The sequence below is a fragment of the Drosophila arizonae genome, chromosome 6, assembly GCF_054131065.1.
Source record: "Drosophila arizonae isolate 15081-1271.41 chromosome 6, UAZ_ARI_1.0, whole genome shotgun sequence".
NCBI classification, from domain to species: Eukaryota; Metazoa; Arthropoda; class Insecta; order Diptera; family Drosophilidae; genus Drosophila; species Drosophila arizonae.
This window is the reverse complement of record NC_142926.1, coordinates 1,458,992-1,485,455: the sequence shown is the minus strand read 5'-3', so window position 1 is coordinate 1,485,455 and position 26,464 is coordinate 1,458,992. Positions and strand designations below refer to the sequence as shown.

Here is a 26,464-nt window from a genome sequence, read left to right as displayed (position 1 = left end):
GATCTACTTGTATATCTATTCAAATTCAGATTTTGGATGAAATTCGATCGGGATCTATAACATTATATCGTGAGATATTTTTAAATATGTATGCATAAATGCACAAATATATCATGTGCATAGATCCGGTATCTAATCGATTGAAGGAAGAGCGAAATATGCGAGAATCCCTTTTGACCAGTGCTATACGTAATTTGCGCTGCCCATCTATTGAAAGCGGAAACGGATTCAGAAAAGGAAACTCTTCCGCAAGCTTTTGTCCGAGAGGTGAACGTGAGCATTATATTTTATCTCTAATGTCGAGGATATGCCCAAAATTGGGTCAATTAGTGTTGGTTATCGTACTGATGGCAGCACTTCCTTTCGGAGCTGCGCAATCATTTGGTAAGTAATAATCTGAAATTAGGATTTAAATTATGTACATAAAGAGTAACTCTATGTGTATAGCTATTATTATCAATCTAAGCTAAATTATTGTTTTATCTGGCATCACATACGCGAAAATGTATCTAATAAAGGAGAAAAGATTGTTGTCATTCATCACTTGAAAATTGTTAATGCTTGGTTTGTTATTAAATCATGCTATCTACAGTTTAGTCAATATATTATAATCAATTTACAAAAACCTTTAGAAAGCGGCATTCGCCCACAGTTAAATTTTGGGCAATGTGATTTGAAAATGGCGCCTATAATATGATGTTAAATATATTAATAAATAAATAAATAAATAAATAAATAAATAAATAAATATATATATATATATATATATATATATATATATATATATATATATATATATATATATATATATATATATATATATATATATATATATATAAATATACATCGTATTATACATAGGAGCCATTTTCAAATCATCAATCAATCAGAGGGCACACACATTACATAATCTACAATTGTGTATAACATTTTCCGATTGCGACCCATTTTTCCAATATATGGTAATCTTATTTAAATTTTAATTAATAGCTGTAAGGACACCCTATCGAGGCTATTGATTAAATGAGAGGAAAATGTCATTGGACTTGTGGATGTAACACAGTGTTCATTCCACCACCCACCACTATCTACATCCTCTTTTACGTCCGCTTTACTGTTAAAGCAAATGTGTGATCAGTTAGTTTGTTGACTGGGCCAGTTGGCAGTTGCAATACTACATGTATACATAACAAAATACATATTTACTCTGATCGTAGCTGAGACTCAAGACACAAGCTCCGCGAAACAAGAATAAAAGTTGCTTTCACAATGCAACCGAAGAAAAAAACAACTTTACAATACGAACGTACATATAAAGCAAAAAGCACGGACATAGAGTCATAGCTACATCATTATCGGCATTATCAATAAAGAAAGGCGGACTGGGACCGAACTAAAAGAAATGCTAAAATTTGGGCCAACGACGAATGAACAAGATGGGAAAAAAGTAAACGAAAAAAGCATTCAACTCAAAATATTAAAATAGCATATTCTCTCAGACTTCCATACTTACTTCAATATGGTATTTTCGGACAGGCGTTCCCATCAGCTGAATGTCTTTCTAATATCTTAAAATTAAAATTTCAAAGTAAAATGAAATATACTACTATACAATATACAATAAATTATAAATACATGGTTAACAACATATTTCTACGAGGTGTGAACTTTGGGTCCAGCTTGCATCTACGCATACTCGTTTTGTAAACTTTCTTCTTGGCAGCGGAAGCGGCAGATGTTGAGTCCAATTAAATTGGTTTGGGGGGACTGAATTCAAGGTTCGAAAGTGTTGAGTCACTCAACCTTGTCCTAAGTAACCAATATCTCTTGATGCTATGTGCTCGACTAGCAGATACCCTGAACTCTAGAAGCTGATATTCTATTCACTCTGCATTCTTTTATGCACACATGCATACACACGCATCCACACGCACGTACAATCACGCGCTCTGTTCACTGCACAGCTAACAGCGACTGCGATTGGGCTACGTTGTAGTGTGGGTAATATTATGAGAATTTATTTGTTGAATAATTTCTCTTGTAGACGGGCAATCTTAATGAATGAAGAGCGTAATCATTTGGTAAAAATATGTGTACATTCCAAAGCACAAGTCTCTAGTACATGAAATGCGTTATTACAAATTTCGGGCGAATGTGGCGTGTGTCGTATCGACCAGCTGTATATACATAGTAAATCTGAAGTCTCTGGGCCTAAAAGTGTTCAAATTAGGCAGAAAAACAAAATAAATTCTTCGATTATTCTCGATAAAAAAATTACGAGTAAGTAAGTCGGACGAGTTATAGAAAAAAAATGATTAACTTGTACTGCGTAAGGTACACACGAGTATTTCAGCTCTCTAGCTCTTATAACTTCTGAGATCGACGCACTCATACGGACGGACGGACCGACGGACAGGGCTATATCGACTCGTCATCCTGATCAAGAATATATATACTTTATGGGGTCTGCGATGATTCCTTCTGCCCGTTACATACTTTTTCACAAAATCATTATACCCGGATTTCCCATTTTCAATGGGTTCAGGGTATAAAAACAAAGGCACATTTTGCACATATTTGCATCCACACGCACGCATATGCTCGCGATCTGCTAACTGCGCAGTACACAGCGACTTTGCTTGGGCTGCAGTATGAGTGAAATTATGAAAATTTATTTGTTGAATTATTTTTTTTGTAGTAGGACTATCTTAATGAAACTCATAAGGTTAAAGCGTGCCTCTAGAACTTAAAGTACAAATTGGGGGCGAAGCGGGCATGGTATCCAAAAAGTGTAAATTACAAAATCTTTGTATTCATCAAATATATATACACAGTAAATCTGAAGTCTTCAGGTCTGATACCGCTGAAGTAACGAAATCAATTTATCGATTATTCTCGATAATAAAAAAATTGAATAGTTATATAAAAAATATATAAAAATAAACCTATACTGCGTATGGCATACACGAGTATGCATGCAAAATTTCAGCTTTCAAGCTCTTATATCTTCTGAGATCTAGGCGTATAAGTTAACACGCGCACGGCCGGAGTTGCTGATGGAGCAATTGCACCGGATGCCGTTGCGAAAGAATCGCAAGCAGAACTTGACACTACCACGCCTAGATGGTTTGATCGTAGCCAACACGCGCACGGCCGGAGTTGCTGATGAAGCAATTGGGCCGGATACCGTGTGAAAGAATCGCGAACCTGATATCACCACGCCTAGGTGGCCTGATCGTCGATGGGAAGCGTCGACTCAGCGGTCTGCCGGCAGTGGCAGCTATATAAATCCATTTATGTTACTTTAAGCTTTAGTTTTAGATTATTTTTCGAGCGATTCAAATGAGTCGAAAATAAACAAGTAAGAAAGCTCTAGTCGAGACTGCTCGACTACGAGATCCCCTGAACCCTTGGAGCAATAGATATTTCAATAATTTTTCGCGTCTTTCAGCTTACACAAGAAACACGCACACACACACACACAGGCACACATACACACACACGCATACAGACACACATACACACACACACGCATACACACAAACGCATACACACACACATACACAAACACATACCCACACAAGCACCCACGCATAAACACGCATGGGTTGCAGTGTGCGCTTACTATGAGAACTTAATAGTTTAATAACTTTTTTTATGGACGTACGATCTTCATGAAACTTTCAGATTATGATTATAACATGAATATGCATGTAATTGTAATTTGAAATACGCTTTTTACAAAAGTGAGGGTGAGGGGGTGAATTTAGAGGTGGGGGGTTAATTTTAACAAAACCCGAAATTGTATAAATTGCATGTAAGCATACATTAAAAATTTGGAGACTCTAGCAATAAAGGTGTAGAAGATATAATTTTATAACTGGTTTTCGATAAGGTTTTTTATCGATAAAAAAAGATCGGGATGAGTTATCGAATTTTAATGATAAACTTGATATGCGCGCTGTAATTAAGGACATTTTAAAAAAAATTTGAAGTCTCTAGCTCTTATATCTTCTGAAATCGACGCGTTCATACATACGGACAGACGGACAGACGGACAGACAGACGGACAGGGCCAAATCAACTCAGCTCGTCACCCTGATCAAGAATATATATACTTTGTGGGGTCTGCCACGCCTCCTTCTCCCTGTTACATACATTTCAACAAAACCATTATACCCTGATTTCCCATTGAAAATGGGTTCAGGGTATAAAAATCAAAAATAATTATTGGAGATCAATTTTCATATAAAAATCAAATCATAACCTTTATTTCCAATTTGTATAATAAAAATTAAAAATAAAAGTTATGGCGTAACTTTTAATATAAAAATTGTAAATAAAAATTGAATTGAAATATCTTTTGAACTAAAGGAGCTAGATCATATATTTATGATCTACGCATTAATACCTTTCATTTGATGTATAATACGTATGTAAATATGTACATGTACATGCACATATACATATACATTTAATTATCTGCTAGGCTCTTGTCCATTGCACTTGCACTGTGCACTTGCCAGTACCTATTCAGCAGGTAATGTGAGGGGGAGACAGATACAAATAAAGCATAATTACTGTATATATGTACATACTATTAGTAAAGAATATCCTAAAACTCTGAATTCTAGAAAAAAGAATTAAAATAAGTAGGCCGTTTGTCCCACTGTGCAACGGCAAGAGCCTAGCAGATTATGTATATTTGTATATGTGCATTCACATTTGTGTGACGTCGGCATCGCAGATTGTCTCTCTCTCGCTAAAACAGAGAAGTCTTAGCAGCATTTGTGTCTCTGCTACGCACACAAGTGAGGGTACTGATCATTGATAAATCTGTATTATGTCATATATACATTTCGTAATAGCCGTCGGGATACATACTAAGTGGAGGCTCTTTCATATAAGTTTGTATGGGGACTAACCAAGACATCGAATTTTCGTCGACATAACCAGTTGGAGCGGAGTCGTTATAGCCGGATGGGATCTGCGGTGTTACATACTTTTCTGCCTGTTACATACTTTTCACAAAACTATTATACTCTTATTTCCCTATTTTTTATAAGCTCAGGATATAATAACATGGGTCAGTCGAAGACACGAATAAACATTTAAAGATCTAATCTTTCCAAATTTATAGGTTTATGATATACTTCCACTTTAGTTGAGGGAGTCCGCCCTATGTATTAGTAACTGTAAAAACATCAAATTTTATATATGTACATATATTGAACAGTTTTCGGTCTTGGAAAAAGCATTTTTCAGTTTTCGCTTATTTTTTTGATTATTTATATATTTTTATTTTCAGATGAGCCGTACTTTATGAAACCAACACCAATTTTACGAGGGACAGGTTCAGAAGGTGAGCAGTAAATTTGTAAAGAAAACTCAATGTGAATACATATTTGTGTATAACAATATAAAGATTATATGCTATGTATGTATGTATAATTCACTTTAATCGCACTGTTACTTAGTACATTTTAAATATACAGGCCTGTTTCGAATTTTATGTCAGAGGAGAAACGCGTGCATAAAACAAGCTCGAAACAGATTCACAAAATATACATACATATATATTTATACAATACTTATTTGTAAACGTAAATAAAATACCAGTGTTGTATTTAAGTTGTATTATGTATGAACTTACTTACCTCTTTTGTTCCTTCTTTTCTTTATTTCTTTTTATGTAAATGATTTCTCCATCTCTCTATGCTGTATATTCTGGATATATTGATATAATCTCTAAAAACTCCTCTTTTATTTTTATTATATATATGCTTTTGTAAATATTTGTACCATATTTCTATAACATGCTATTTATTGTATATCAATATCATGTATACTTTATATTGATTCGAAATGTTAATCATGTTTTTGTGTGTGTTTGTGTAATAATTCATCATATTAGATTTGACTACTGTATTGTTGGTTAACAAGAACGGAGTGGGACGTTTAGGTGATAGTTATGGCCGATTTCTTTCCGTACGACCTGAAATTGGCCTCTTAACCTCAACAGCCCGAACATTCATTCAAGAGGGTGTCACAACTGAATATGCCACCCAGGTCGTGGGAACTACCTTAAATAATGGGCGACTATATGCCCAGTATCTGAAGAAAAGTTCGAGAGTATTGTTTGAAAAAAGCCCCAATAGCATGTTACCATCGGTCGTCACCAGTTGGGTGGGCGATAGTGTTCAGTCTTCGCAAACACGATCCTATCTGCAAAGTCACAACGATTTACTGAATGCTGACTCTCCAGATTGGCAGGAAATTGATGATAGACTAGTTCTGGAAGCTGTTGGGGTCCCTTTAAATGGCAATGATCATGAATTTATTGGTAACACGGATTTTATTATGTTAAAGTCGGACAGTCAGTTGGTTTCAAAACCTGTTGCGTCAAACTCGATCATTAAAAATATAACAGATAATTCGGATGTAAAGTTTGCTACTCGTTCTAGGCATATGGAGGACAATGTCAGCAACATTGCTGCTGATAAAGTGTTGTCGATTGGTGATTTACCAACGTTTACGGTTAAAAATAATTTTGAGCCTAGTGGATATCAAATAAACGAAGGTCAAGATACACAGATAATTGCCGATTTAAATGCTAACCCGAGTGAAGAGGGACGCTCCGCGAAGATTTATCATAATTTAGGGCAAAATGTGAAAGGGGATAAAACGTATCATCAACCCATTAATATACCAAAGAGACAATTATCTACTGTCACATATTATGGCTTTGCTGATTTCACAACTCTTGTGGGCGACAGCTTGATTGTTTTCCTGCCAAGAAGTCCGCAGTCTAGTCCGTCTCTTGGCCATGTAACATCAATAAAAGGCATGGCTACGCTTAGAACCAGTGATGTTAATTTAGTTTTGACGACCATGACAACTTTCATTCATTCCTCAAAAACAGCTGAAGTGGCCGTAAGTCCTACGACAATAGAAATAAATGCTTCGGCTAGTTTCAGTGATGCTACAGAGCCACCAAGAAGCGATATGGTCGAGATTTCAATACCAAAAACATCCGAGTTAATGTCAGAAGTTAGTAAGCTTCCAACACCCACTCTTGATTCTATAACAGTTCAAAAAGTTATATCGGATGATATTGGCACAATTGAATCTAAGCCCATGTTTTCACTGCCTACTGATCAAGAAATTTTGCAAATATATTCGTCGTTAGCCAAAGCGCAATACCAGCCAGCCCATTTATCACTTTCTTCCTCCGAAGTCATTAGAGAAAGTGGTGTTTCTAGAGACCAAATAGGTGAATCAAATCAGGTACATGAAGGAGCCACAACCATATTCATTGATGATGATCCATTTGCAAGCTTTGTCGAGCCTACTTCTGTGAAAAGTAATCATCTTTCAATAACACCACCAAGACCAATAGCAACAATCTCAACTGAACAGGATGAAACTACAACAGAGGTCACTTCGACGGGGGATTCAGACACTACAAGTTTAGAGGATGAAGAAAAGTCATACACTCTCTATTCTCAAATATCTGAAGATGTAACCAAAACTCCACCTATGATTAAGGAAATCAGTAGCCCGAACGAGGCTGCCGAAGGAAACTGTGCACACATAACGTCACAAGTATTTTTCACTCAATTGCCAAACACAGATATGATTTTGAGTACAAAAAATCATGAAAACGACAAAAAAGAACTCGTTCCATTTGATATGCAGGAGACAACTAAATTCTATTGCCTCGAGCCAACGCAAATAATTGAATCACCTCAATTAGAAAAGCCAACAACAGTTTTGCAAGAGTCTGTTCAGTCTAGTAAGTCGTTCATCAGCGACGCTGTAGGCACAAAAGATGCATTGGCGGAGAGTCAAACAGAGGCCACAGCTCCAACAGTCAGGGAAGAAAGCTCAATAGACGCAGAGACAGCGACGGATGTGCTAATAGTTGCTGTTGATAACGTTGCAGAATCTGTAAATGTAAATGATAACGAAAATGATGATTATGAAGGTGATAATGTTTCAGATGAAATTGATCTTATATACAAAACACTGTACACAACCTATACCTATTTGACGACATTTTTTCAAGGCCAGTCCACAACTGTATCTAGCCATACAGAGATTATTACAAATATTGTTACCTCGACTTTGGGTAATGACGAAAACCCTGTAACCATAAACGATATACAGAGCTTTTCTACAGAAACTCAAACTATAGATGTGAGGATCACATCATCGCCAAACATACAGGCTACACAAACCCGTTATATGATTCCCGATGAACTTGAAAGCCTATTGCACTTTACGGCTAACGATGAACACTCAAAAACGAAAAAATTTGATGAGCAAAACACATATTTGGATGATACAAAATATACAAAAACATTCTATACAACTTATACTTACTACACAACGATTTTCGCTGATACTGAAACAGATATAATGTCTAGAACCGAAGTGTTCACCAATTATGTCACTGAATTGGGAGGGACTACCGAAACAATTGTTGATGATATAGTGCCATCTACAACACCTTCAGCTTTCTATCATGGTATAACCCTATCCGTGTCTGAGTTCCAGTCGGATATTCCTAAGGTTGAAGATAGAAAAGGTACTGAAATATCGCAAAATAAAGAAGAGCATTTTACATTGGTTACTGACATACGATCAAGCAGTTCTAATGGCGAACAACAAGTTGTTGGAAAAAACCATGACGATGATCAAGTTAGTTCTGAGAGCAATACGGAAGAAATCATACCATCAGCCACATTTCTGCTACAGACAAGTTTTACTACATTCACATTCTACACAACGATGTATGTTTCGGATAGCACGAATGTTGTGAGTCGACTCGAAACTGTAACCAATATTGCCACGGAAACGCTACAGCCAACAAAGGTTCTTGTCAGCGATGAGGCTACTCTTCCTATAACTTTCTTCACCACATTTACTTATTGGACTAAATTAGCTAAGGACGGAGAGATCACCACAATTAGCAGAGAGGAAACCATATCAAACGTGATAGAGCCGACAAGTCGTTTAGCATTGGACGTTGAGTTGGGCTCGAGTTCAACTTCTATTTCCGACTTGCCATCCATATCAAACGAAGGCGGCCAAAAAAATAATAATTTTAGTAATAACAATTTAAAGAATATTCCACTTAATCCCAAACTTGATGACAAAAACTTTATAAATTTAGGCACAAGTGAAGTATCAGAGCTGACAACCTTTTATACCACGTATACATATTATACAACATCATATGACGCTAATAAAACTGTTACAGATTCCCGTTTCGAGACCGTTACAAATGTGATAACACCCCTAATCAGTGCGATTTCAAAAACTTCAACAACGAGTATAGAGCCGACAATGATAATAACACAGCCTCAGCCAATATATATTTCAGAAAATAATTACGAGAATAAAAACAAAGATATCATATTCTATGACTATAAGCATATAATTGATGCGGATGGAATCAGCACTTTGTATTTTACAACGCAAGTTCAATCAACCGTTGACAATGAAGGTATTCCCATAGAGATCACCAGCAGTACATCGAGCTTGTATATCGATGAAGTAAAGAAATCCAATTCGCCTGCAACTGAACAAACATTAGAATCAGGATCATCCCGACTATACAAAACTGGCTTGGCTAGACTAATAGAGGGTACACGAATTGGGAATAGTACAACAACTTTGTATCAATCAAAAGTGATTGGTACGATTATAAATAATCGATATGCACAAATTATTGAGAGTACCTCAAGCTTTATTTTTGAAAAACGAATACCTACAGCTACAATACAAGCGACTTCAACATCTGACGAGATTACCACCACTCAAATGGTAAGTCTTCAGTCCTTGCTTACAGAAGTTGAGGGTAGCATTAATACCGATTCTATCGAGCAATCAACATCTACTGATAATATTGACGATAATACTGCTAGCTTATCTCAGCAAGCAAAGAAACGAACATTTGCGCCTGTGATAAGACCATTTGCTTCTCGGAACAGGCCAACATTTGCGCCAAAGCAAAAAACTTTAAGTCCAAGCAGTGCCACTATTATCACCAGATCTGACATAACACCAACAATAACAGCAACTCCGGCCCTTAAATCTGTAAGCAGATTTAGTTCATCGCGTAGGGGGCCTATTTCGAATGCGCCAATAAATACTCTGGACGGCGGCTCAACATCTTCTTCTAGACGTCTGTTTGGTCGCCCAATAAAGTCGTCTACCAACACCGCGGTTGGTGCGGGCACTAGTCAATCAGGCTCTAATTTTAGTTTAGCAAGCACCGTATTTGCTCCATCTAGAAATCGTTTTGTGTCCTCTTCACGTGCTTCTCTCGTATCCAGTTCACGGCGACTAAGCATTAGTTCTTCACTCCGTCCATCCAGCAGCATTAATTTTCGAGCTTCTGCACTGAATGTTGGCACCTCCAGACAAAGAATTAGACCAGCCTCAGTAATTGGGCAGGCATATAGTGCGACCACATCAACGCTTAACCAACATAATTCAGATAATGTCGATGGCGATGAAGAGACTTCCACTGAAGAGTCGACTCAAGGCAATGCTGATGAAGAGAAAAATAATCAAGTTTCTAGACGTAATCAGAATTCCTTATTGCGTTTCCGTCGACCACTCGGACGGCCGAGTGGATTTACTCCTGTTCCACGGGCTAATCTAGCTACCATTTCACCGAGAAGAAATCCATTAACTGGACGGGTCAAAACATCTACAACAACGACAAAAACAACAACAACGACAACAGCAAGGACACGACCACGAAGTTTTCAGCGACCCACAATTTCAAGTCTTCAAGCGCGAGCTAGACCCCAAAACAATCTTTTCCCTCCAAGAGGATTATTCCAACAACAAAAAGATCAAGCTCAAGCAGACAAAGATGCCAGCCAGAATATAAATGATACGGAAAGTGATTCTGATTACGATGATGATGATGAAGGCGAAGATGATGATGCTGATGGCGAGGTACAAAATGAGGCTAGACGTCGCCGGAGTTCAAATAAAACCGCAGCAACAGTCAGCAGTATTTCAAAACTTTCACGTAGACGTCGTGAAGCTGATACCTTAAATAGGAACAAATTTCGATTTCGTCGACCAAAAACTGTCACAACCGAAGAGCCAATTCTTTTAAATAGCGATGAGCGGACACTATCCACAACTCACCCACATTCAGTACGTCCGAAAATGAATTCACGTTTCGGCTCAAGATACATGGGGACGCATAAGCCATATACAAGTACCACCGCTCCTGCCATCGCAAGCCATAGGTCGATTCGTCCAAGCAGGCCCACATCGCCGCGTACTCAATTTACATTGAGAGAGCAAGATGCTCCTACAAAGAGCAGACAGAGTGGCACATCTTCAAACTTTCGTCGCCAACAGTCGAGTGCACGGCACACCACGACTATTTCCAGTTCAACTAGTGCATCGCGCCGTCTGAAGAGCTACAGCAAGCATAATAATAATATGGAAAATTCTGGTAACCGTGCCACAAACACAGCACGTACGCGTAAAGGCAATACAAATGTGTCAGCAAGAAGCCGCACTACGATGCGTGGAAGAAGTCGCATTGAATACAACTCGGACTCGCAATCCACAGAGTTGGGCAGCGTTACTATCACGGTTACGCATTTGATACCAGCGGAAGTAACGGTGCCTGTTGTTAATGGACTGGTGACTGAATACAAAAATATTGTGACTGCGAAGACAAGTCTTGAGGTACTAGGACCACATCAATACACCCAAATTTTGGGAAGCAATGGGCAACTATCATTGTACCTAACTCGTGAAGAATCCGCCATTAATTCTGCTGGTGCCACTGAGCTAACACGGTATTTGCTGCGCGACTCATTGACATCGACTGTTACATTTACTCCGACAACGATTCGTGGGCGCAGAACATCCTTCTCGCACGTTCTACCCTCGACAGTGTATTCTGTAGAGAACCTGGTCTCGACTGTGCAGCCGCAGATAGCATCCAATGCACCATTGGCCAACATTTTGCTATCTCAACTGTTATTAGGCAACATCAATTTGCCAAGCAATCCACTTTTAGGGGCGATCGGTCAGCCCCAATTATTGAGCCCAATTAGTGTTGTTGAGCCGTCAGCACCGGTTACGGAATATCGTACACATACTTCGACTTATGTGACAACTATATACGATGGCAAATCTACAATTTTGCCAATCACTTTTCAGGGAAAGAAGATCTTAACAACTGTTTTTGATACGACTGCTCAGACCATAACCGCAACTGAATATAACGTAGATACAATTGTTAATACGCCCAGTCATCAGGTGGTACAGGCATCAAGTCAGGTGGCCCAAGTAAATAATCTGCTGTTGCAGCAATTGCTGCTGCAGCAACAACAACAACAGCAACAGCAGGCTCAGATGTCTCAGGTAATGCAAACGGCATCGTCCCAAATATTATTGAGTGACAACTTGCAGGACCTGGAAGATGGGGTGCGATTTGATGGTGGTTCCATTAGCGCACGCAATAATATTGATGATATCATAGCCATCGATGATCAGCATATCCACACCAGTAAGAACCGCAAAAAGTCAAGGAAATCGAACAAAGGTCAAAAGCGGAACAAACAGCAACAATCGAAGTCTGAGGAAGAGAGCAGCGTAGTTACGTTATATGTCTCTGGACGAAGACCAGGAGAATTTAGCACCGTTTTATCTACTGTGTACAGTAGTTATGATCACTTAGCGCCATCAAGTTTGCACAAAAGACACATTAATGACCAAGAAGAGACGATTTCTTTACATAATCCCGATGATATATATGCATTTGGAGAGAGCGAACAAGTCCTATCATATGTTTCACCTTATCAACTGGGTGAAAACTCAGTCAACTCCGATTCCGATGAGTATGGCTGTGGTACGGGTAATGGTTGTGCTTGGAGAGATCGTACAGCTACATTAGAAAGCATAATTGGGGATGTCGAGCTGTGGTATGCCACAGCAACAAAGCAAAACGTTCAGCCAATACCTTCGAATACCAAGGAGGCTTTCAAAAACAGCAATTATTCAAATTCAGTAAATTTTTTAGTCTAAATGACCCCACTGACTTGTCCCCACTTCAGATGCAGGTCTGCAATACCCATTTGTATATTCATCGTAGACAGTGTCTTCACAGCACTAAGCGCATATACAAGCGTAAAATAATGGGTTATCAGAAACACTAGTGCTTAAGGTAATTTTGCGATGTAAGCCTCTTAATTCTATATGCCCATCACTAGTCAAGAATCTTAATAACAAAGACGAATTATATAGTAGCTTAATAATGAAGAGAAAACGCAACCAAAGAGCGTGTTGTAATTTTCCAAAATAGTCTAAAAAAAAAACCAACAGATAATACTTTCAAAATTCAAACTACGATTCTATCGACAACAGAATCATACATCGATACCTACGAGCCTGTGAATCACCATCATCAATAAAAATGCGACTTAGAAGATGAATGAAAAAGAAATTAAGAATGAAAGTCCATCAATCCACCATGTTGTCTAGGGGGATTCCAGAGCAGACATTACATCCGACTATAACAGTAATAACAACCGTGTTCTATACACGTATCTACACATATGCCGTAATCAGACCGAGCAACTGCAGTCCATTTCCCGAGTGAGTACGCGGCATGCGACACTCACCACAATGCATACGCATACTGACTTGAATAATATGATAGCTATTGTTACTAAAATTTACCCCGACTAATACTAATACGGGGGCCTGAGAGAAAACACAGAATGAATGAGACACATTTGAATTTCGTTTTTTTTTTTTTAATTATTGTTCGAATAGTTTATAAATCCGCAATAGTTAGGAATACTGTATATATATACTATGTATTAATATATTAATAATAAAATTTACATCCGCAAACACACACAGACACAAATGACGTAATACACACACATTTTTTATTAGTATGGGAGTACATTATGCGATAATGATTGAATTGCATTACATATATATATATATATATTATATTGTGTTACATCTAAAGTCAAGTAAAACCATTATCAACATATTCTTAAATATTTGTGTAAGATGGGCTTATTAATATATATTTTAATTTGTATGTACACTATATGTGAATATGTATTGAATGTAAAAAATGTTATGTTATGTTATGGTATGTTTTTCTGTATTTTGATATGTTCTTGTTAATAAAATTATTGATTTCAAAAATATTATAATATAATGTAAATATTTTATTTTGCATACAAAATAAGGAGGTTACGACACTTCTTATGGGTCGAAGTACTGTTTTACATACATATGCTGCCGGTAGGCGTACAGCAATACATTTAAAAGTTTAACTGAAGAATATGTAACTAATTTTTGAAAATGGGAAATCAGGGTTTGTGAAAAGTATTTAACAGGCAGAAGGAGGCGTGGCAGACCCCACAAAGTATATATTCTTGATCAGGGCGACGAACTGAGTTGATTTAGCCCTGTCCGTCTGTCCGTCCGTCCGTCTGTCCGTATGTTTGAACGCGTCGATCTCAATAGATATAAGAGCTAGAGACTTGAAATTTTTTTTAGGTCCGTTTATAGCACGCGCATATCGAGTTTTGCTTTAAATGTCGATAACTACTCCCGATATTTTATTATCGATTAAAAACATTATCGAAAGCTAGTTATTTAACAATATCTCCTACACCTTTAGAGCTAGAGCTTCCAAATTTTAAATGTAGACTTAGACTTTTGTAAAAGGCGTATTTCAAATACTAGAGAAATCAGGGTATAATGGTTTTGTTAAATGTATGTAACAGGCAGAAGGAGGAGTGGCAGACCCCATAAAGTATATATATTCTTGATCAGGGCGACGAGCTGAGTCGATTTAGCCCTGTCCGTCTGTCCGTCCGTCCGTATGTTTGAACGCGTCGATCTCAGAAGATATAAGAGCTAGAGACTTGAAATTTTTTTCTAAATATCGATAAATTGCCCCGTTGTTTTGTTATCGATTAAAAACATTATCGAAAACCAGTAATAAATTTATACCTCCTACGTCTTTAAAGCTAGAGTCTCCAAATTTGTTATGTATACTTTATGCATTTTATACAATTTCGGTTTTTGTCAAAATTTACCCCCCATCTCTAATTCACACCCTCACCCTCACATTTGTAAAAGGCGTATTTCAAATACTAGGGAGTTGTGCTTTGGCAAATACATGTATTTCCCAGTTATAATCATAATCTGAAAGTTTCATGAAGAAAGTACATCCACAAGTAAATTTTTTGAACAATTAGGTTCCTATAGTAAGCCACCACTGCAGCCAATGCGTGTTTATGTGTGCGTGCGTGTGTGTGTGTTTGTGTGTGTGTGTGTGTGTGCGTGCGCGTGTGTGTGTGTGTGTGTGTATGATGTGTGTGTATATGTGTGTGTGTATGCTTGTGTGTGTATGCGTGTGTGTGTGTGTGTGTGCGTGTGTGTGTCTTGTATTAGCAGAGAGACACGAAAAATGATTGAAACAGCTATTGCTCGAAGGGTTCAGGGGATCTCGTAGTCGGGCAGTCTCGACTACAGCTTTCTTACTTGTTTTTTTTTTTTTAATTTGTATAAAAATAATATGCATAATCAAAATTCGCAAAATTTATTCCAAAGGCATAATAAATAAATTCGATTTCAGTCAAACACGTTCTTGGGATATACATACAGACAAACAAACATGAACGAACAGATCTAGATCGACTCTGGCTTGATCATGATTAACAAAATTCATACTATATATGTATGTACTTCAATCGTTGATAGATTTTTGTGTCCGAATGAACAAAAAATTTATTTGGTAACTTGTTTAAAATGACATTTATATATAAATTAACACTAGTCATAAATTTGAATTATAATTGAATAAAAACTATGTAAATAGACATTTGAAATTTATTTAACAAAAAATTAAAAGGAAGGTAGCTCGTTTGCATTTTGCTTCAGACCCTAAATGTCTACATACAATTCTTGTAATCGATGCAGGCTACGATAACAGACACGTTAAACATGAAACAGCACATAGTAGTAAAAGTGAATCAACATCTGACTCAATATCCCGCCTTCAGAATATCCGTATGCTTGCTGACCCTAACCAGTTAGTTGCGGCCAATTCCGATAACATATTGAACGAGAGTTTGGATCAGGCTAGATTCAATTTAGCCACACATGTTATGTCGAATGGAGTAGAGCTCATAATTGCAAGCGATAAAATCAAGCATATTGATAAACAAGCGTCATCAATTCGTAGCTCGTCGATTAGTCTGCCATCGAGGAATGTTCAACAGAAACCTATCACTCTTGCACCCAGTACACTTAAGAATCATATGCTCCTGACAGAGCCTACTGTTAGACAGGTAAAAATGAATATATATTTTGATCATCCATTACCGTTCATTCTTCGCCTTAGGAGAATTTCTCGATTCCAATTGAAGAAAACCAATTTATTACAAAGACGTGCCTAACCACCTATACATATCATACCACATACCTTAACAAGGGAAGCACTACAGTGGAAAGTAGAGAAAAGGTCATATTAAATCGCCAAACGGAGGAGCGCAAATTTTTGCGCGCAAGCAGCAAATTGTCGCTTGGCGTAACTCTTTCAAATGTAAGTATTACTTTCAGGAACCATTGCAGGAGCACTATCAACACCATTTATTCATAAAAAGATATCAAAATATTACTGCAGTCCAGAAAATCAAAGAAATTAAATTGCATTTTAGCATCCAAGCACAAAAAAATTCGTTATTTGTGCATTCTTTCTTGCCTTCCATCATTTTTTCAGCATTGTCTATCGATATGTAATGATCAACATTGCTTAGTTTTTTAATCCTGATACCCGGTTATATATCATATCCAGGTATATATCAATATATATCAATGTTAACCACTGGCTTACGAACGGGAAATAAGTTTTATTTTCAATTGGTAGACATGTTCACAAAAACAATTATATCAATTATCAATTTTCTAATAGATTTTTAATCATCTACCCCTAGACACCCGAACTAGCGGTGGGAATATTTCCAACAACATACCATTATTATAATTCAATTAAAAACAACGACTTTGTTATCCGATCAAGTTACACAATAATTAATACAGTGACTGGGCCGGAGGATTATATTTCGTATCTGCAGCCTTCAGAAGATGCAACTCCTCTTTTAGATACAAATACATACTACAGTCCATTGAATGTAATAAGAACACATCTAGATGAAGTGAACTCAACGAGAATTCTAGAAGATGAAAATATTTTGACACAAGTTGTCATCACGGAATCTATTCCGCCACGAGGTGCATCGGAGTTAAAAAATCCAGGGTCTCTTGCAGCAGCTAGCGAAATGGATGAAGTCCAAATTTATGCAACGAAAACTTATTTGACAACAGTTACATACCACTTGTCAACAGCTTTAGGCTTAAAATCTGAAGGACAGTCATCCATATCCGAAAACGAAATGGAAACACAAACTAATTTACAAACAAAGGTGATTGTCAATATTATCACGGACGTTGTGCCAAATTCATTGCTGCAACCGGAGCTTGTATCCATGTTCCGAACTCAGCTAATACAAACAAAGGGGAAAAATAATCGAAAAATACTTGCCACACTAGCTACCCTGCTAAGTGGAGAAACATTGCAAGTAACTGCCGTGAAGATAAAGAAAAACTCGTCGACTGCAAGACCCACAGTTCTGATACGTGATCAAGGATCCGTCAACAAATCATTAGTAAAACAGAGTTCCAATGATTCTTTAAGCCCAACTAGCGTTATAGCTAATACACATCAAGTTGAAACTACAAATAGTCAAAGCAAATTACAGCAAGGCCTTGATCAAAAGCTTTCAGAATCGGAAGACAACGGTGTGTATCTCAAGCCAGTGAAGAAGCAACCTTCTCAATCTTCATCAATACCAGCCTCACCGACCGTAGATCAACTAATTGGTTCTTTAAACCTGCAACGCTTTCGACCAGTATTTAACGTAATGGCCGAGTTGTTACAAAAAAATATAGTTAATCGACAAGCGGATATAAAACAGAATATGGATGATCCCTCTGTAAGCAAGAAAAATCAAACCAATACGCTCTCAATACAAAATCAATTAGACGAAAAGCCGGTTTACATACCTTTACAAACATCTGAACAACATACTGTTTTTCAAACAAATAGTACAAAACCTAATTCCCATGCAATAAACCACTTTAAGTCAGACATAACTAGTTCAAACATCAATCTCAAAAGGGTAGCAGCGTATAGTCTTCACATCAATCCACCCGATTTTCCAGATGGAGCAATCGACAGCTGGCTAAAACAGCAAAATAGTAATAGTTCACCAACTTCACCAACATATATTGAATCAGTAAGACCCCATTTAGCCTATGGAAACTCTGTGCTGAATAATGGAATATCAATACGACCTGGCGAAATTATAAATGCAAATGCTGATGTTATTATTGGCCGACCGATCGGAATAGGCCTGCAATATTTTCGTCGAAATGTACTGTCCACAACACACAGCGACAATGATGTATTAATAGAATATGCAAACCAAACAAATTATAACGTGCCACCATCAAAAAAATCAACTTGGATTCCACCACCAATACCACTTTCTCTGACCCCACCACGCATCACACCGGCCGGTGTGGTAAATGGGGACTATAATCTGGACCGAATGAAAACAAACCGAAATCAGCACCGATTGCAAGCACATGATTACAACCATATACTTCGGCCACCAGCATCGCAAGCCGTTCACAGATATACGGAGTTCAGTACACCGTCATCATCATCAGAAGCCAAGTTTAAATTGCCAGGTATCTACAATAGATCAAGCAATAATGACAATGGTTACCTCTCTGAATCACAGAAACTAATTGGTAATTTAAATTCGGAGTTGCACAATAATGAAATTTTGGAAATAAAACAAATACCTCAAATATTCGCTACACAATTACCAACGACCATGACATATTCAATATCTGACAATAATTATTACAACAAAATATCAGCAAAGATATCTGCTCATCATCATGTAAATCTGAAGACAGATGTTCTTAATCACAATGTCAACATTAATGTCCCACCGTTGACCTTTAAGAGGGAAAGTGAAAACATTCCATTTGCAACTGCTCTTCGGGGCCACATTGCCACATCCCCCATTCCTCTTATTAAAATACCATTGAATAAAGCACACGTTGAGGTTGAACTCACACCTCAGAATACGAGGCTATCCATTAACGTAGCTAATACAGGCTATAATTCGAGCATTATAAAACCAATAGGTAGTATATTTAAGCAACGTAATCATAACTTTTATAAAAATACTGAAAGCGCGACAATAACTGTCCGAAATGCAAATATTAGTAGCAAAACTATCAGTTCCAGCAAACCGATTATAATAGTATCATCCTTATCGAATAAAAAAATTATAGATCAGAGTCAGAATAAATTGGAAAACACCAATGACAAATGGAATTTTAGCGAAATTTTTACAAAATGGAACGTGCACTCAGATTTAAGTCGCATTGCTTCTAGCTCAATCAAATCAAATAAACAAAAATCGCAAAGCCTGGTATATCCATATCCCATCTATGATGAGCGTACTACCCCTTATGAGAGTGGAGAATTAAATTCATATCAAGATCAAAATGCTGACTATACTACCTACAACTCGAACTATCATTTACAAAACGAAAATATTTCTGCGAATTTTCATGAACCACCAACTACTCGTGATGTGGAAAGCTCTAGCACAGTAAATACATGGCTATCGTTTACACCCTTTCAGACTATCGGCTTGGGTCGCCCGTTTGTCAAGTCAATTGAAATCAAAACCCAAACTCAAACTCAAGCAAGCCAAGAACCAAATGATTTATCCAAAAAGCTGTTTGTGGCAGTTGGTGAACAATTTAATATAAGACCACAGCCACAGGATAAACAAAAATACAATTTCCCATTAGTGAATCATATGGATAATACCATTAAGCCAACTAAACTATTTCCCACAATATTGATGCCTCCACCGTTGGTAACATTTCTAAAGACATCTTCACCATTGATCTATGGAACAGAGGTTAACCAAAGTGTAGTTGGATTGCAGCCACCAACACTTCTGGAATCAGAGCCGACGTCATCACCATCAAGAGTTAATAATATATACAATAGATCACCATCAAAAAATACGGATGGAAAAGATATTCGAGTATTATCAATATATAAGGAACCGATTACCCATCAACCAACAACAACTGAGTTCATGATAAAATCCATCACACTCTCATCTGCAGCTACGAATCGAAAATATATACAAGTATCATCAATATTTATGGAAGCTATTACCCAGAAGCCAACAATAACTAAATCCATGATAAAAGCTACTAACACAGTTGAGAGTCGAAAAGATACAAAACTATCATCCAAACTGAAGGAATCTGGTAAGCATAACCCATTAGCACCGAAAGGCGCGAGTTACAGTCAAATAGCTGTACATACAATATCTAACGAATCAGATAATGTAATAAACTCAGAAAAATTTCTATCGGCCACAAAGACAGTTAATGCATGGAAACCCCATACACCAAATACTTTCAATTTAACTAACTTAACAGCAGTTTCATCAAATGCCGCTGAGCTTCAAACCATAACCGAGTCTGTTGTTAAAACATTTTCGATATTAAAAAAAATACAAGAGGCTGTCACTACACCAATCTGGGATTCTGGAGCCGTGTCTACAAATACTTATTATGATAATAATGCCTCAAATAATAATCTAGACTTGACTGCTTATAACAATATTGAAAATTCGCTATTTTTTTTGGAATCATCGGAGCCAATGGAGAAAATTTCATCCACCAAAATTTCTATTGGGAACTTGAATAGCAATACATTTTTCAATAAGATAACGGATATTCGTCCTAATGAAAACTTTTTAAAAGACAAGAGTATCACTTCGAAAACAATTAAATCTTCTTCATCGCGAATTGCTAGTAGTGAAAAGGAAATAATTCCACAATTACCAAGTACCTTAATATATATGCCAACTTTAATGGATACTAAAGAAATTCTGACTACCGAAACTAAATTATTAGATTATATAGGGGATGAATCTAATACCTATGCAATAATAACTAATAATACTATAAAACTGGACTTCCGACCCGACATGTCTAGCATATTAATTGTTATGACAAAAGCTAATAGCAATGAGAATAGCAAAATCATCGACCCAGAAATTCCGTTGGATAATGATACGAATATAACATTTGATATACCCACTCGAGACGAAGAAATCCAGCCTCCTATCAACTCTAATAATGTGCTGCTTGGAGGTATCCTAATAGAAACCCCTCCGAAAACCCTATTGGGTCCAATCACATCACCAAAGACTTGCAATCCAGCTTGTAAGCCCAACAGAAATGAGATATGTACCAATATCTCAGAGTTCGTGAGTCACTGTCAATGTCGGCTGGGATTTGCTCGCATGTTCCCGGATCGACCCTGTAAACGTAAGTAGAGCTAAATTAAAGATTTAAAAAATTTTAAATAAACATTCAAAATGCGATGTAATATTTTTATACCCTGAACCCATTTTCAATGTGTAAATGGTTCTGTTGAAATGTATGTAACAGGCAGAAGGAGGCGTGGCAGACCCCACACAGTATATATATTCTTGATCAGGGTGACGAACTGAGTCGATTTGGCCCTGACCGTCTGTCCGTCCGTCCGTCTGTCCGTATGTTTGAACGCGTCGATCTCAGAAGATATAGGAGCTAGAGATTAAAAATTTTTTTGTTAGGTCCGTGTATAGCACGCGCATATCGAGTTTTGCTTTAAATATCGATAACTTGTCCCGTTATTTTGTTATCGATTAAAAACATTATCGAAAACCAGTAATAAATTTATATCTCCTACATCTTTAAAGCTAGAGTCTCAAAATTTGTTATGCTACTTATACATTTTATACAATTTCGATTTTTGTCAAAATGTATCCCCCCCCTCTAATTCACCCCCTCTCCCTCACATTTGTAAAAGGCGTATTTCAAATACTAGGGACTTGTGCTTTGGCAAATACATGCATATCTATATCTCATAAAGTTTCATGAAAATAGTCCATTCACAAGAAAAGTTATTAAACAATTAAGTTCCCATAGTAAGCCAACACTGCAGCCAATGCGTGTTTATGAGTGCGTACGTAAGCCTGTGTGTGTGCGTGTATGTGTGCATATGCGAATAATTATTGAAATATCAGCTGTTCGAAGGGTTCAGGGGATCTCGTAGTCGAGCAGTCTCGACTAGAGCTTTCTTGTTTTACTTTGCGCTTGGTTCATTGATAAATGATAACGAGTGTGACCAACTCAAATGTATAAAAAAATCGAAAAATAATATTAGATACTTCACCAAAAAATATATCCCGATATATATACATAAATATATATATATATGCATATATATTAAAACATAAAACTATCGATATATTGATATTTCGATATATTTTCGACAACCCTACTAATTTTCGTAAATTTTATTTCAAATTTTAATTTTGCATTTTCTTTGTATCTTTACAATACAAATCAACAGCAACATATACTTTCGAGTTGCGCATGCCAATTACTAGAGTCGGAAGCTACCTGCTGAAGTTTGACGATGAGCTTGTAAGCGATTCCTTAAATCAAAATCGATATTTAAGATCAATTATCGTTGATGCTATCGATCGCATGGTTATGCAATCCGACTTTCGAGATGTGTACTACGGGGTCCAGTCAAAGGAATTCAACTCTCGAAAGGACGCTGCTGTATTGGGAAGCTTCTTGCTAAAGGTTATGTCGCTAAAACTAAAATTGAACTATAATTAACTGTAGTTAATTTTATAAACTTATAATTATAATTCCTTAATTGTAAACTTATCTTTTCAGTTGTCTGAAAATAGTGATGTGAAACGCTTAGAATCTGTTTTTAGGAAATATTTGCGACAGAGTAACTATAGTGTTGGAGGAACCGAATTGTATACTTCAAAGGAGGATATAAATTCGTTAACAGTTAAAGGTAAGCTGTATGCAACCAAAATTATTTATTTTATGTTTAATATTTTGTAACTACCCAATGGGCTATCCTAATCAAATAACAGATCATGTAACAGTGGGCTACAAAACTCTCTTGCTCTCTCTCTCTCACCACAGTCATAGGACATAAGACTTTCTTTACCTTAACTTTTAAAAAATGTAAAAATCAGGCAGGGTATGGTTTCGTAAAAAATATATAACAGGCAGAAGGAGGCGTGGCAAACGCCAAAAAGTAGATTTAACACAAGTTCTTCCGTTGCTGTACTTACAGCCATCACCAACGCTTTGTACATTATTTTTGAGGATTATATTTGGATCAGCATATAGTATTTTTCTTTGCTCGAATGCTGTTATAATTTTCTGATCATTTTCAACTGCATGATTGTAAAACTTTCACCAGTTTTATCCAATTTAGATATTGTGTTTCATTATCGTTTTCTAGCCTATCGGATGTTGCAGATAGCGAGCCAGATTGCGCTACTTATGCCGAAGTCTGAATATCGTCCTCCTTTTGGATTTATATTCATTTATAAAGCCGATTATTTTGAATGTTCAGTGGCAGCTTGAATGCCGAATGAGCTGTTCTGCATCCATTTAATAAAGTAGCTGCAATGCCAGATGAGGCAACGCTAATGCTCGATTTGCTTATCTCGTACCTCTTGCAATTGTGATGCACGTAACTGCGCCATGTTTACACGGACATCTGCATTGCTTTGTTGCCTATCTTCATCTGACCTTTGTGGTTTTCGTGGCATTGTCTGTTAATCAAACATAAATTAATCAAGTTGAAAAACAGTTTGCCTTACCTTTTTATACTCATTCACGAAAGTGAATAAGTATAGTGGTTTTGTGCAATGTCCGTCTTGCTGTCCGTCCGTCTGTCCGTATGAACGCAATCTATTTCGGCGCTATTAAAGCTAGATACTTGAAATTTGGAACACATACTCGTGTATATCTCCGATCTATAAAGTGTTAAAATTTTCCCGATCCCGCATTTTCCGATATCCAGAAATCATGTTAGTTGAAGAGCTAGAAAGCTGAAATTTGGTATGTAGCTATGGCGAATATATCTCCGCCCATTGGGGGCGTGGCAAATCAGATAAAACAGTTTTATCTCCAAGAGTTTTACAGCTAGAGCGCTGAAATTTTGGACGTCAACTAATGTTATGAATTTATAAAGTCTAAAGACTTATAAGTCTACGCCCTTTAGGGGCGTGTCATATTGGGCCTAAAGCATGACCGAAAACTGTCACTGTTATCAAGAGAATCGTTCCCGGGGGAGTTTGACAATAAACACCGCGACACGAGAATTTTATAAATAAGACAAATATAAATATGTATATGTATATAAATATCTAACATGTTTAGATTTTGATGAATGTGCGCACGATGACTTCAACGATTGTTTCGTCCACGCCCACTGTTTTAATTTGGTAGGCAGTTATACCTGTAGCTGCCCAGATGGCTATGTTGACACTTCCGATAATCCCGTTTATCCTGGTCGTCATTGCTCAGATGAGATTATTGGGTGCGATAAATGTAACTACCATGGCCATTGTGTGGTGTCGAATATAATATTGAATGAAACTTCAGTATGTGAATGCTTTGCTTGGCATGCGGGAGCAACGTGTCAACTGAATTTGAAAATGTTGCTGATTAGCCTGATTGCAATTGGTACAGTTTTTATCTTGTTGGTGGTCTGTACGCTGCTGATCTATACGAAGCGCAAAACCTATGGAGGAACTAGGACGATACCTATATTTATAAACACATCCAATTATCATCCAAGTATGTTGACTTCATCTAGCAACAAGTCAGAATTGTCCTCTGTAGCTCATATGTGCAAATCAAGCATGGACAAGCGTAACATTTTGAGTGATTCAAATAGCGAATTGAGTCACAATGCAGAACAGTATTCAACATTTAAGGTAACATTTAAATCATTTATTAGTTATTAATCTTGCTTACCAGAGGTTTTATTTTCTGATAGGAATCAGAGAAGGCGGTTCAATCGGATCGATCACTTACTGTAATGATTCCACGAGCTAAATACTACCATCCATCGGTCCTACCTAACACACAGCAATTAACACAACACGAATTGACGTTAAGCGAGGTTGATAGTACTCCATTATCCAAAGTAACTCAAAATGATAGCAAAACTAAATATAAAATTGCTGATCCACCGGTAAAGTCCTCTAGTAAAGAGTGTGGCGCATTGGTCTCTGCCGGCTTTGAGGTCTCTGCAATCGTCAGCGATCGGCTAGCTCAATTGAATAACAAAATTATCGACTGCAAAAAAAATGCAGCTACAACTGATTGCGAATCATCTCAAGCACAACAAATGTCTATAGAAAGCTTAAAGGACCTTTTGGATTCAAGGGAGTAAGTTAATAATACAGAATTTACGCCTCAGTCCCCAATTATTTGTTTTATTACAGGAATTTTCATAGAATGCAATCTTGGATGAGAAATATCCATAGCACTGAAATGTAAGTGACATTAAAATCAAATATTTAAAAGTAAGGGTATAAAAAAGAGGAAACAATAAAATTCCAAAACTGTTTCATATATTTTAAATGTAGAGGTTAATGTCAAATATTTTATTAAGCGGATATATTTTGAATATGTGCAGATCAGCTGATATACGTTCATTCGATGAAACAACTGTTCTCCCTGTTACCAAATCTATTCATCTATGTTTTGAAAAGCGAACGCGAAGCAATACAATTGAGGTAATGTCGAGACAGAATGGCACTAGTCGAATAACATTAAGTTATATTAAATATAAAAAATAATACAAAAATTATTTCTGCTAGGAGGCGAACACAATGGCTGAGAGGGACCTTGGCTCTACATTTTTACTGCCGCATACACATCTTTACAAGCCAGAAAAGGTTTGATATTGTCATCAAAAATTTAATTTGTAAACAATTGCATACAATTTATTTGTTATAGCTCGAGAGTGACCTGTCTGGCTTTGACTCTCTGTGAAAGTAAATGATTGATCAATCACTACTAAAATATATGTATTTACTACTATTTTCTGAACCCTATTTATATGCATGTTCTGAAAGTGTACTGGAGGAAAACCACTTTCTAATGGATTGTTTTCATATCGCAGAGAAACAATTACGAGTTTATCTTAAAGAAGTTTGCATGGCTATGAAGTATCTCTACTTGTTATACACTGCCGGCTAAAGCAACGAATTTTGTTATTTATTATAACGCAAATTTATGTCTTAACTTATACTTGCCACTTAAGCAAAAAAAAAAAAAAAAATTTGATGTAAATATTGGACTATCAAATTGAAATCAATCTAATCTATTTGCATTTATTTACTTTTAAATATTAAATAAAATATATGTAACATATAAA

General features: G+C 36.8%; 2 protein-coding genes and 1 long non-coding RNA gene across 15 annotated transcripts in view; 2 read left to right on the top strand and 1 right to left on the bottom strand.

Annotated features, from left to right (window-relative positions):
• LOC108617783 (uncharacterized) overlaps nt 1–14,219 on the top strand; it is a 15,692-nt gene extending 1,473 nt beyond the window's left edge. For 5 of the 7 annotated variants that reach the window (XM_089472505.1, XM_089472500.1, XM_089472504.1 and 2 more), the window contains exons 2-4: nt 30–384; nt 5,309–5,362; nt 5,915–14,219. In XM_089472505.1, the coding sequence (XP_089328631.1) occupies nt 99–384; nt 5,309–5,362; nt 5,915–13,077 (7,503 nt within the window). In that variant the 5' untranslated portion in view covers nt 30–98 and the 3' untranslated portion in view covers nt 13,078–14,219. Of the gene's footprint in view, nt 1–29; nt 385–4,696; nt 4,818–4,854; nt 5,087–5,308; nt 5,363–5,914 lie in introns of those variants that run through there. The other 2 variants (XM_089472506.1, XM_089472507.1) reach the window with 2 other exon arrangements.
• Nucleotides 1–24,031, bottom strand: part of LOC149268329 (uncharacterized) — a 27,128-nt gene extending 3,097 nt beyond the window's left edge. The window contains exons 1-2 of one of the 2 annotated variants that reach the window (XR_016270753.1): nt 23,892–24,031; nt 5,654–23,820 (exon numbers count right to left, since the gene is read on the bottom strand). This is a non-coding gene — a long non-coding RNA (uncharacterized LOC149268329). The remainder of the gene's footprint in view (nt 1–5,653; nt 23,821–23,891) is intronic. The other variant, XR_016270752.1, reaches the window with a different exon arrangement.
• LOC108617796 (uncharacterized) lies at nt 16,278–26,464 on the top strand. Of its 6 annotated transcripts, XM_089472508.1 has the most exons (12): nt 16,278–16,376; nt 16,430–16,630; nt 17,022–21,531; nt 22,604–22,842; nt 22,939–23,068; nt 24,454–25,013; nt 25,076–25,470; nt 25,527–25,577; nt 25,697–25,820; nt 25,905–25,982; nt 26,044–26,081; nt 26,163–26,464. In XM_089472508.1, the coding sequence occupies exons 1-11, from the start codon at nt 16,347–16,349 to the stop codon at nt 26,077–26,079; spliced, it is 6,354 nt and encodes a 2,117-aa protein (XP_089328634.1). In that variant the 5' UTR covers nt 16,278–16,346; the 3' UTR covers nt 26,080–26,081; nt 26,163–26,464. The 6 variants fall into 6 exon arrangements, with proteins under 6 accessions (XP_089328634.1, XP_089328636.1, XP_089328635.1 ...); XM_089472510.1 differs by having other exon boundaries at nt 24,523–25,013; nt 26,044–26,464; XM_089472509.1 differs by having other exon boundaries at nt 25,721–25,820; nt 26,044–26,464.